At 40.3% G+C, this 13,254-nt stretch overlaps 1 protein-coding gene across 1 annotated transcript in view; it reads right to left on the reverse strand.

The window, feature by feature from the left end:
• LOC129730485 (ankyrin-3-like) overlaps positions 1-13,254 on the reverse strand; it is a 119,445-nt gene that overhangs the window by 16,447 nt on the left and 89,744 nt on the right. Inside the window, exons 4-6 of the mRNA XM_055689832.1 lie at positions 11,856-11,957; positions 10,641-11,093; positions 9,822-10,586 (exon numbers count right to left, since the gene is read on the reverse strand). Coding sequence (XP_055545807.1) covers positions 9,822-10,586; positions 10,641-11,093; positions 11,856-11,957 — 1,320 coding nt within the window. The remainder of the gene's footprint in view (positions 1-9,821; positions 10,587-10,640; positions 11,094-11,855; positions 11,958-13,254) is intronic.

Below are 13,254 nucleotides of genomic sequence, written 5' to 3' on the forward strand. Positions count from 1 at the left end.
AGAAACGAGGTAGAGCAATAATTTTTTTAACAAAGTTTCATGAAATTAAATTAGCTACAATTTTGTGGAAGACAATATTGCTCTAAGTAGTAAGATAAAAAAGTTACAATTTTTATTTTGAGTACAATAGGACCACCCTAGCAACCAGTCATACCAAAAGATAGATTTCTTTTAGTAGAGTAACTTTCTAGAAGACAAGAAATCTCTAGCATCTATGGTTTCCGACTTACAGATTTTTGTCGTGAAATTTCACGTTTCCGACTATAGTGCAGCGGAACGGGGCGTCGGTTTCGTAGTGCTGGGAAATCAGAAAACAAAATTATCCGGTGGAGGCCCGTAGATGACCATATATGCGTGTTGAGAATTGAGGGCAAATTCTTCAACTACAGTTTAATCAACACGTACGCATCGGCAAACGACATATCCGATGAAGTCAAAGACGGGTTCTATGAAAAGCTGGAACGAACCTATGACGAGTGTCCAGAACACGACGCAAAAGTCGTCATCGGGGATGTAAACGCACAAGTTGGGAGGGAGGATTTCTTCCGTCCGGTCATTGGAAGGCATAGCCTTCACTCGTCAACCAATGAAAACGCCCTGAGGCCGATAAACCTTGCCGCGGCCAAAGGAATGGCCATATGCAGCTCATATTTTCCACGTTTCAATATTCGGAAACACACCTGGAGGCATCCAAATGTAGAAGCCTGTTCTCAGCTCGATCACGTACTGATTGACGGTAGGCACTTTTCAAATGTTACTAATGTTAGGTCTTTTCGGGGACCAAATACTGACTCCCATGCTTGTCTTTTCTCCTCAGGAAACCTCTAGAGTGCAGGAGAACATCTTGCACTGCGGAAACAACTGCCGTCACACCAAAGAGCAAATCAATACGCTCATGCTAGAATAGAGCGACAAACGATTTTTATCTGTTGAGCTACCTGAACGCACTGCGGTGAAATCTGAAATCTCTCTCTTGCAAGACAATGAACTATGGTGTACTTTCTCACACGCAGCGTTGCCAACCCTCCAGTTTTTCCTGGATATCTCCAGTTTTTTTGAAGATCGTCAGCGAAACAGCTGAAGGTTGAATATTTCCAGTTTTTTGAAAATTGTTCCAGTTTTATTCAGTTTTCTGTTTATCACCACATTTTTTGAACTCATTCCCATCACATGTATGGTCTTTTCAGTATTTTGTGCATTCATGCGCCTTGGTTGTAAGATTTTATTCGAAATCTACTCAATTTCAAGTACGCCAGTGACTATAATCTCCATGTGTAAACAATTTTCTTTCAGCCTTTTTGGTTACATGCAATAATACGGTGCAGCATTTTTAAACCGAAAATCAAATGAATTTATGTAAAAGCTTCAAATTTATATATCCAGTTTTCTCCAGTTTTTTATTTTGAATTCTTCCAGCTTCTTATAAAAAAAGGTTGGCATCGCTGCTCACACGTTTGGACATCACGCACAATAATTAAACTGCAGAGCTATCTGCGGTGCGTTTCACAGTTGGTTTCTTGAGCATGGTAGAAGAGGAAAAGAGATTGGTAGAAAAAAAATAGACTGCGTTGCTCGTGCCGCTCGTGCCGGTCGAATTTACTCTGGTGGAATTCGTTCGTAGCTTCACGAGGACTACATTTTAGCCCGGTAGGTTTTTTTTCACCTTCCGGACTACTCGTCAGTGGACACTGTTGTGTATTTCTGCGTTTTCTCTGTAGTGTGATTCACCCCTCTCGTTTCTATCAGATGTGGGTTGAGCTGGAAGTGTGTTTGTCTCTCTGTAAGCTGGTTGAGACACTTTGGAGTGGAGAAAGAAGCAGTGTGGTGAAAGCATTTGCTACACGCAGGCACATACTGGAAGGGAAGTGCGCGGTGAATTTTTTCTCCTCTCCTTTCGCATAATGAGGAGAATGACAAGCATGCTGACTCTGACCATTATCTAGTTGTTTGTAAGATCCGCGCACGGTTGTCGAACGTGCTGAAATCTCGCACAGAGCGGACGATGTGTTTCAACATACAGCAGTAGAAGGCTGATGACGTAGCAGAAGAATACGATAGAGAGCTGGATCAACGGATCGCAGAACAGCAGGAGGAACGAGTGGAAGACATAAATGGGTTGCAGCCAGTTGGAAGGAGCATTTTCAGGCGCTATTGATCGGTGAGGGACAGGAGAAGCGAAGGATGAACAGAATAAGGATTATGAGTGACGAACAAGCTGTGGAGTCACCAACTCAGGAGAAGGTAAAATGGCGATTAGGGAGCTGAAAACGGCAAGGCTGCTGCAGAGCCGTAGCTACTCCGTTTCGCGAGGGGGGGGGTCAGAGAATTTTTTGTTAGTAAAACGTTTTTTTTTGTGGATTAAGCAGTTTAAAACCGTTATGTGCTCGACAAAAAAATTGTACCTCTATATATGTTGCCGTAAGACGTAATTCTACGTCAAAAACCTAAATTAATCCACCTAGCGGTCAGACCAAGCCTTTCTCATTTGTACTTATTATTTGTATTTACCGTAAAATTTGTAATTTGTATTTACCGTAAACTGGGGTGACTTTGATCACCGGAGTGACTTTGATCACTGTACCTCTTGTTCGAAAATGTGGTAAAAAAGCGCTCGTAGTGCTTGGAATTTGTCGTAATCTTCACTGATTGTGTGGATATATGTCTGCATTGCTACTATTCATGCATTTCCTGCTATTTGAACAGTGTTTTTTATGCTAAAATATTAATTGAAAATAATGTGTATTTTTGACGATTTTTGTTGCATACAAACAATCGGTTCAAGCAGATTCAAAACAACAAGATGCAATACGTAAAGTTTTTTTTATTTTGTTCCAAGATTAGTTCCTAAGATGAACAAATATTATAACAATGCATTTCATTGTTAATTTTGCAAGTTTTTCCTCGAAGGCAATGTTGAGTCCCATTAATCTCCACAGCGTATTACATATAACTTCTTTAACAAAAACTCAAGACGTGAAGTAACATGCAAATTTGGACAATTGCATAAGTCATATTCCACGTGAACTAGTTTTTGATGATTTTAGACCATCTTCCCTCTCAATGGATAATCATTCATATATATTCTGAAAATTTTGCATAAATCTTGGACATTCGCCAACATAAACTGTTCACGTAGAATGTGAATGGCCCCCAAATTGCTTCCCATATTTATGAACTTGTTTAAGTCGTTTTAGGCTGTTTAATTTAGTGAAAGTAGCAAAGTGTTACTCCAAATTCATCAAAATTATGAAGTGATCGTGACCGGAATGATGATTGGTGTAAAATTTTAGAGCATATTTAAAAACAGCAAAATTGTTGTTAAACTTTTGAAGTAGTGACTGAATCTTTCTTAATGCATGCCAGTACTTATTTTAAAAATATCAAACAATATTGTTTTCAGTATATTCTGAAAATATTTAAGATACAATAAAAAAAGTGACCAAAGTCACCCCAGTTTACGGTAGCAGTGCAACCATACCGAACATTTAAAACATAATCTTCAAACATATATGAACATACATTAACACATGCGAATAACACGAAATAAATATGTTTCAAATATATGACGCGAAATGTTTTTTTGATCGCGGTATAATCGAAACGTCACTGTACTCATATACAGGTTGAACTCGATTATATGTAGGCTCGATATATCATTCGTTAAAATATAATTTTTGATTCGATTGTTTATAGTAAGATTTTTTTTTCTACATCAAATATGACTTGCTTTTCACAACTTTTGAACCACGTGTACAATCATAATAATTCGTCAGTTAACCTTTAACTAGCCCGTTCATCTGAAATCAGTATTGTTGAAATCGGTTGTATAGTTTCTTAGATGATAAAGTTTCGTGATTTTCACATTTTGATTCATTACAGACGAAGTTAAAGTCCGATTACAGTAAAATTTAATAGGGTGTTATGAGAAAGTTAGACCTTTCATTTGACACTAATTTTGTGAAAATCGGTTCAACATTCTCTGAGAAAAGTGAGTGAGTTTGAGTAGTCTTCGGAATATTTTTTTCTTTTCATAGCTGGATTTCACATTTTTAAACAAAACAGGCAATGTTATTGTTCAATTGCAGAAAAAATCAATAGGGTATCATAGGGCAACTGTACCTTCCATATGACACTGATTTTATGAAAATCGGTCCAGCTATCTCTGAGAAACATGAGTGAGATTCAATAGTCTCCAGAACACGCTTCTGTCCATAGCTTTTGAACCACAAGTTCAATCTATATAAAATTCAAAAGTTAAGGGTTTTTTAGGAAGCCCGTTTATTTAAAACCAATTTTGTTCAAATCGGTTGTGTAGTTTCTGAGATAATGAAGTTTCATAATTTTTACATTTTGATACATAATAGATAAGATTATAATAAAATTCAATAGGGTCTTATGAGGCAACTAGAACTTTCCTTTGCATTATTAGTTTCATGAAAATCGGACTAGACATCTCTGAGCAAATCGAAAGAGATTGGGAGAGCGTTACATGCATACATACACACACACCCATACAGAAAATGCTAAGCCCGTCGAACTAAGTCGATTGATATACGACATTCGACCCTTTGGAGCACTTTTATACCTTTGGTTTTTGCAGTGATAGCTATACCTTTCTAGGAGAAAGGCAAAAATCAATAGAGTCTTATGGCGCAACTAGACCTTCCATATGATACTGATTTTATGACAATTGGTTCAACCATCTCGGAGAAATATGAGTAAGATCAAATAGTCTCCAGAACACATCTCTTTCCATAACTTTTAAACCACATGTCCAATCTTTATGAAATTCGAATTTTAAGGGCTTTTTTTTGGGTAGCCCGTTAATTTAGAACCAATTTGGTTAAAATCGATTGTGTAGTTCCTGAGTTAATGAGCTTTCGTTATTTCCACATTTTGATACATACTAAAAATCCGATTACAATATAATTTAATAAGGGTTTCATGGGGCAACTAGACCTTTCATTTGAATTTTTTTTTTTGAAAATCGGTCCAGTCATCTCTGAGCAAAGCGAGTGAGGTTGAAAGCTTGCACATACACACACACATACACACACATACAGAAAATGCTAAGCTCATTGAGTTGAGTTGAGTTGGGTGATATATGCCAATCGACCGTTTGGAGCACTTGTACACCTTCGGTTTTGCCAGAGATAGTTATACTGTCCTTGAAGAAAGGCAAGAGTTCGTGAATGATATAAACTCATCGGAAAACGTTTATATTTATAACTTCTGGACCACATGTTTATTCATTGTAAAAATCATCGATGGTTCTGAAGACAGCATGTTCATTTGATACCTGTTTTGTTCCAATCGGTTGTGTAGTTTCTGAGATGATGAAGTTTCGTGATTTTCACATTTCGTTACATAAAAGACAACGTTACAGTCCGATTTTAATTCAATAGGGTCTTATCAGGCAACTAGAGCTTTCATTTGCAACTTATTTCGTAAAAATCGGTCCAGCCATCTCTGAGAAAAGTGGGTGAGTTCAAGTAGTCTCAGGATAATGTTACTTTTCATAGCCTGATTTCACATTATTATACATAACGAACAAAGTTAAAGTCCAATTACAATATAATTCAATAAGATCTTATGGGGCAACAAGACCTTCCATATGACACTAATTTTGTGAAAATCGGTCCAGCCATCTCTGAGAAAAGTGAGTGAGATTAAACAGTCTTCGAAACACGTTTCTTTGAATAACTTTAGAACTTCATGTCCAAACACTAAAAAGTTAATTTACAAATGGTCCAAAAAACAAGTCCGTTTTTTTGATATCAATTTTGTTCAAATCGGTCTTGTAGTTACTGAGATATTGAAGTTTTGTGATTTTCACATTTTGGTACATAACCTCGAAACTAAAAATCCGATTACGATTAAATTCAATAGGGTTCTATGGGACAACTGGACCTTTCATTTGCAATTAGTTTCATGAAAATCGGTCCAGCCATCTCTGAGAAAATCGAGTGAGATTGGGAGACCGTTACATACATACACACACATACAGAAAATGCTCAGCTCGTCGAACTAAGTCGATTGATATACGAGATTCGACCCTCTGAAGCACTTTTATACCTTTGGTTTTTCCAGTGATTGCTATACCTTTCTAGGAGAAAGGCAAAAAAATCTTTACGCGTCCAACGGAGTTCTCGGGTACTCACAAATTAAAATTCTTATACCGTTTGCAGTTTTCGTCCCATTTAAATTGTTTTAGCACCCAAAGATTCAGAAGCTCATTTATTTTCAAATAAGCGTTAGGGGTGTCCCGTAAGAATTTTCTTATACCCTAAAATCCGATTTTCCGGGTTTATATTCCCGGAATTTCCCGGAAATAGGGCAGGGATATAAACTTTATCATTTCTGACTTAAAGTGGCGAGCCAGCTTGTGGTTAAAAACCTCCTTATTAAAGAAAAAAAATCTACAAGTTGCTAACTTAAATGAGCAGGTTTACATTGTGTAATTGAGCTTCAGGGGACCAATCTTTTACGCAGGTTCAGCTAGTTTTACTCTAACTGAGTAAGAGCTTCGTACATTTACTTTATATTCATATCGAGCTTGTATTCAAATACCCAGCCGTTAAAATACTCAATTGACGAGTAATGGAAGATATACAGTAGGGCGCCAGTGAGATGTATGAAAAAAGGTCATTCGAATATCGTTTAGCGATAGGGTTCAAAAGTCCTCATGCAAAATTTCAGCTAAATCGGCCTTTGGGAACACGTCCCTCAAAGCGATCAATGTTTCAACTTTCTGACTGATGAAACGCACAGGTAAAAGTTCATGATATCGTCGATATCGAATTTTTTATGCCAAATGTCTAAAAGATGCATGAAACGTCAAGATCTGGTGTACCTTATCGGAAAAAAAAATTTTGGATGATTTTTTCGAGAAGACGATACTTTTGAGCCCTATCGTTAAACGAAATTCAAATAAATCCAGCTTCGAGAGTCGCCGACCGATGTCAACCAACGATACTGAGAGAATCTATTCGCGAAAAAATACTGAGAGAACGGAGCCATTCAACCGACAGCCCAAATTCTAAATTTTACGATAGGCTTTGTTTGATCAGTGTTTACCATCAGACCAGGTAGAGAGTGAAATGCCTAGAAAAAGTCCGGTCAGACTACAATTTTTATAGTCTGATTTTATTTCGGACCGAACCGGAACAGAGTTGTTCGGGCCAGGTAACGGTCTAAGTTATGCTTCCGAGATGTGGAAAAGTCTGGCCAAAATATATTGAACTGAACATGAACATGAATCACAAGATCATATTGCAGGAAGTTGGGATACTGACTCACCAAAAGATTGAAGAACTTATCTTTTTTGGCATATTTGCTCGATTTATAAATTGACTGATACCGTTAACATTAAAAAAACTGGTGACTATTCAATAATGCTTATTGCTAATATTTCAGGTTTTTCTTTTGGAATTTTTCACCTAGTATCAATCACACACATGAGAAAATTGCGTGGGGGGGCAATACAAACGCGTAGGGGGGCTAAGCCCCCCCTAGCCCCCCCGGTACCTACGGGCCTGGGCTGCTGGGAAGGATGGTATCCCGGCCGAACTTCTAAAAGCGGGAAGCAAGCGGCTGTACTATGCGATCCATCAGACCATACTTAAGAGCTGGGCGGATGAACAAATGTCGAGCGACTGGTTGAAAGGCCTCATATGCCCAATCTACAAAAGAGAAAACCGACTGAATTTAACTATCGAGGCATAACGTTGCACAACGCCGCATACAAAGGGCTTTCCCGTATCCTGTTCTCCAAATTGAGACCGTCAACGAAATCTTTCGTCGGCGAATACCAGGCTGGTTTTCGGCAGGGGCGTACCACGAAGGATCAAATTTTCACCATGCAACAGATTCTCGATAAGTTCCGGGAGTATATCTTGCAGACTCAACATCTGTTTGTGGATTTTGGGGCGATATACGACTAAATGAAAAAAAAAAGCTGTGGCAGATAATGCTGGAACACGGTTTCCCGACGAAACTAATTAAGCTGAGTCGTATGACGCTGGAGGGATCGAAATCATGCGTGTGGATAACTGGCGAGACATCAGTCGCGATCGTAACGTTAGATGGACTGAAGCAGGGGAATGCGCTTTCTTACCTATTGTTCAACATCGCCCTTGAAGGCGCAGTACGAAGAGCAAACATGCAAAGAAACGGTACGTTCATCACAAAATCTCATATGTTCCTTGGTTTTGCGGACGACATTGATGTCATTGGTATCAACCGAAAGATCGTGGAGGAGTTCTTCAGGCCTTTTGAAAAGGAAGCAGCGAGGTATAACCTCTGCCAAAACAAAGTACATGCTTGCTGGCAAAGAGTGAAAGAGGTCCAGAGATGTTGGTGCTGAAGTGGAGATTGATTTGGAACATTTTGAAGTGGTTGATGAATTCGTTTATCTTGGTACAGTAGCAACTTCGAACATGGCCCGTTAACGGACATCAAACATGGACCCTGAAGCATCGACGAGTGCTCGGAGTTTTCGAGCGTAAAGTCCTGCGATCGGTATTTAGCGGTAAATTAGAAAATGGAGTGTAGCGCAGGCGCATGAATCACGAGTTGTACTAAGTATACAAACATATAGTGAAGGTAATACAGCATGACTGGTCTCAGTGGGCTGGACATGTAGGCAGAATGCCAAACGAAAGAGCCTCTAAAAATATCTTCAGCAGAGAACCAGAAAGAGGCCGTCGACTTCGTGATAGGCCTCACACTCGGTGGATGTGAGCGGTTGAAGAAGATGCACAATCTGCTGGTGTATAGAACAACAAATGAAGTTCTATAAAGAAAAAATGCTTTGTTCGCCATTACTGATTTTTCTTTCGCATACCCCCTGAAGGCTTTCGCGTACCCCCAGGGGTAGGCGTACCCCAGGTTGAGAAACGCTGGTCTAAGCCTATCTTTATAACATAAGTCTTTCGAAATTAATTTAAATGGCAATTGGATATCAATTTTTATGTTCACTTTTAGTTTGTTAGGTTCAACCGCTCAAAAAAAGTTCTTTATGAAAAAAAGAAACTTGTGTTTATCTATAAACACTTAGCATCTCGGAAAAGTGCTTCTCTAAATCGAATGAATTTAGATTGCATGCTGCTGTTGCGTGTTATCCATTAAACCATTGAGTCTCGTGAATAAAAAACACTCGACAGCTAACGGGGTGACAAACATCATACTGAGTGCCAAAAAAAGCAAAGCCTTGGTGCTACATTCCGATTCGGAACTCGACCTTCTGTTTATTATACACAGACTTCGCACAGACTGTTAAGTGTACAGGACAATTGCGGGGCTAGCGCTACGATCCTACTGACACTAACAGTCTCTCCCGAGCCGAGACTCGAACCTACGACGACTGGCTTGTTAGGCCAGCATCGTACCTCGAGACCAGCTGGAAGGGTCATACTGAGTGCCATATGGCATAAATATGTATAATTTGACTTGATTTGAACTAAATCTTTATGAAGAGAAAAAAACTGGCAACCCGTTCCGATTGATAAGCAGATGAATAATAAAAAATCTGAAGAATGACGTGTTGCTTTACTTTTATTTTTCTCGGTCTTATTGCTCATATTCACATAAGAAAGTTCTCTCTATGGTGCAAATGCACAACATTCATAAACTGTTAGTGGCATAAAGATACAAATATCAACCTGATTAGGTATTCGATCAATTTTTCAATTTGGGGCAAGTGTTACAACCTTATTGTCTTGAACAAACTCCTTCAGACGAGGCTCACTTACTTATTCTTGGTAGATGAACTATGATTATAGTGACAAAAAAAAACAACTGAAATATGACCCGCAACTTACCTGATTAGCTCTAGCCGCCAGATGAAGGGGCGTCTCGCCGCGAACCGTCGGTACATCCGGGCTAGCGTCGTGTTGCAGCAAATAAATTACGATGTTCATGCAGCCCATGAAGGATGCTACGTGCAGTGGCGTTAAGCCGCTCTCCGTGGTGGCACTAATGCTAGCTCCATGCTTCAGCAGCAGCTCGACGACCTTGATGCGATTTTTCTTGCATGCAATGTGCAGCGGAGTGAACCCGTTCAGGGCCCTAGCGTTAGCATCGGCATTGCGATCCAGCAGAAGCTTCGCGACGCGCACGTGACCACAGTGGGCTGCGACATGCAGTGCTGTCAAGTAATCAACGGTTACTTCGTCGACCGGTGCACGATGGTAAAGCAGGATACGAGCCGCATCCACGTGTTCGCCTTGGGCTGCCATATGGAGCGGTGCAAGACCGTTCTTAGTCTTGGCGCTGATGGGGGCACCACGCTCGAGTAACATGTCCACAACCTGCTCGTGGCCGGAGCGGGCTGCGCAATGTAACGGGGTCAAACCGTCCCGAGTTTTGCTCTCGATACTTGCCCCCTTTTCCAACAGCAAAGCTACCATATTGGTTTTGCCCCACTTGGCAGCTACGTGCAGCGGGCTGATGTTATGCTTTGCAGCATAGTTAACATCAGCTCCCTTCTGAATCAGTAAATTGGCCATAGCTTCGTTGCCATAATGAGACGCAATGTGTAGCGGAGTAAAACCAGACTTCGATGTGACATCCGGGTTATGGTCATTCTGAAAAAATAAGTAAGTGTTATTCGTGCCAGAGGCTATAATTCTGTGACTAACCTCTAGAAGAAGGGTTGCCGCTTTAACGTCATCCTTCTTTGCGGCGATGTGCAAAGCCGGTAGGCGAACTTTTCCCCGGGTGTCACTTTCCAACAGCACAGCGACAACCTTATCATGCCCCTGTTGCATCGCAACCGCCAGCGGTGTAAAACCATCCTCCGTGGCCAAGCTCTGATTAGCCCCATTCGATAGCAGCAATCGCACTACGGAGTCATGGTTTTCCTGGGCAGCCATGTACAGCGGCGTAAAACCATTCTGCGATTGCACGTTAACGGAAGCATTATTCTGAATCAACAGCTTGACCACTTCCTCCTGACCGGCTAGGGAAGCGATGTGCAAAGCGGTGTTCCCCTTCTTGGTGGCCGCATCCACGGTCGCACCGCGAGCCAGTAGCTCCGAGACGACAGCCACGTGGCCATCCTTCGATGCGAGATGTAACGCGTTCAAGCCATTCTGTAAAAAATATACATCGAAGAGGTTAGGTACCCGCTAGCCTAGTTAGTATGTAAAATCAGGTCACGGTAATAAATCATTCTTCCTTCACGCTTGCCCATGCCTTCACCGCCGGCCGCCATTCGGTTCCATTCAGTTCGAGTTCGAGTTGATTGACGCCGTACACAAAGGCGATTTTCACTTTCCCTTTTTCGTACCCTAACCATAACCTAACCCGTCGTGAAACGCCGTGGTCGCTAGCCGGCATTCTCGGAAGCCGGCTAACGACTTCGGGCTTTCGAACATGGAACTAAAGCGCATGTCACTACCGAACTGTTGCCGCGTTCGGCCGCAACATGCGCGGTGTTGCTTTCCGATGCGATGCACGATTCGTGATGATCTGTCAGACAGACAAAAATTACATGTTTGAGAAGCTCATTTTCAACTTTTATCCAGCTTTGTTTGCTCTGGGCAATCAGACTGTGTCCACAGTTTGTTGTTTGTTCGGTAACAAATCTTTTGTAATCTTTATATTCATATTCTAACTACAGCGACAGGACTAAGCGTTAGGGCACTCAACTCTGCATGGCGTCTGCATGTCCACGGTTACGGTGGTGGTACACTTTTCACCACCCAAATATCGACATAGTGATGTAAGAGCACTAGCACTCTGGTGGCGCTGAGGGTGACGTCATGTTCAGGCTGAAGGAAGCAGCAGGTCTGATCTATTGGGCAGCTCGTTTTATAGTGTAAATATTTGCCGAACAAACAGGTCTTACTTACCGCATTGCTAGTATTGATGTCAATATTATTTTTAAGATGCTCCAAAACTTTCTCTAGATTGCCTGCTCTAGCTGCGCGTAGAAACGAGGTGTTTCCATCAGACTGCAAAAACAGAAATGAGAAAAAATGGGAAATCGATTATTTTCGGGGGCATCGAAGGTCTTCGGGGCAGTGGAGAGTACATTATTAACTTTGCAACGCAAGGAATGTTTATTTTCCAACGTCAAAACTGCCGTAGTGCGGCAGAATTTTGCCCCTCTGGCAGTGCACAGAAAGCAGTGTCCCTGCTCTGACTCTGACGCAAAAGTACTGCAGTGAACGCTCGTAAAACGGAAAGATTTTCCGCAGATATTGGCCTGGTGACAAATTTTGATTAGGTGATATGCATTACATCGCGCAGGATTTTTATTTTGGCAGAAGGCTTATCTAATGGATTTTAAGATCTTTAGATTGAGCTTGAGCTAAGTTTTATTTGACTTAATACATAACCATTTTTTTTCGTTAACTCTACAATGTTCTGGCTGTCACATTGAAAATTACAATCATTCATTTTCCTGGATTTTGGCTCTGAAAACTTGTATTGTCAGCAGCTAAATTATTTGCAAAATTATGTGGCTTTTTTAGTGTGAATGCCAAAAAAGTATAGAAAGGCAAGCTTTTATAAGAACATTAATGTTACCATGATGAGGCGAACCAGCCAAAAGCTTAAAAGCCTCTCTAATACAGAAAAAAATGTTACGATGCATGTTTTAGGATTCGCGTATATTTTAAAACCGTGAAAATGTAATTGGGTTTTTTCCCGGAAATATCCTCAGTTCAATTTTTTTCTATTTATTTCTGAATGAATTGCATATAACTGTATCTCACATAAATCGGTACTTTTTTGTCAAAAATCCCGCACCGGAGTTATATTTTGCTGTCAGTCCACTGCCAACTCAATTGAAAAAACTGCTACCCCAGTGTTCACCCCTTGTATTCAAATTCGGTTTCAAAGAATAATTTAGCATATCAGACTAACATAGACTAGTTTTTTGTTATGATTTTTTACAAGTTGATTCTTCAATTTAAAATTACAATTGTCATTGCGTTATAATGAAGTCATTGCGTTATAAAAGTCGTCCGAACTCAGTTTTATTGTGATAAAGATTCCGCTGGAACATAAAAGTTTATTGAAATTTTAATTGCCAGTGATTTTTATAAAAAAAATCCTTCAAAACCTGCCTTGTGTACCATTCAAACAGTATTTTCCAAAATTGCCGCCATAGTAAAGATTTTTTCTAACTCTCTACGTCTTCATTAGGAGGTCTTCCCGCGTTTCTAGACATAATTAAAATTTGAGCCAATTTTCGTTTAACGTCAATTTAAAACTGTTTACAACACTTGTGAACTCATTAGTTTT

This window comes from Wyeomyia smithii, chromosome 3, assembly GCF_029784165.1.
Source record: "Wyeomyia smithii strain HCP4-BCI-WySm-NY-G18 chromosome 3, ASM2978416v1, whole genome shotgun sequence".
NCBI classification, from domain to species: domain Eukaryota; kingdom Metazoa; phylum Arthropoda; class Insecta; order Diptera; family Culicidae; genus Wyeomyia; species Wyeomyia smithii.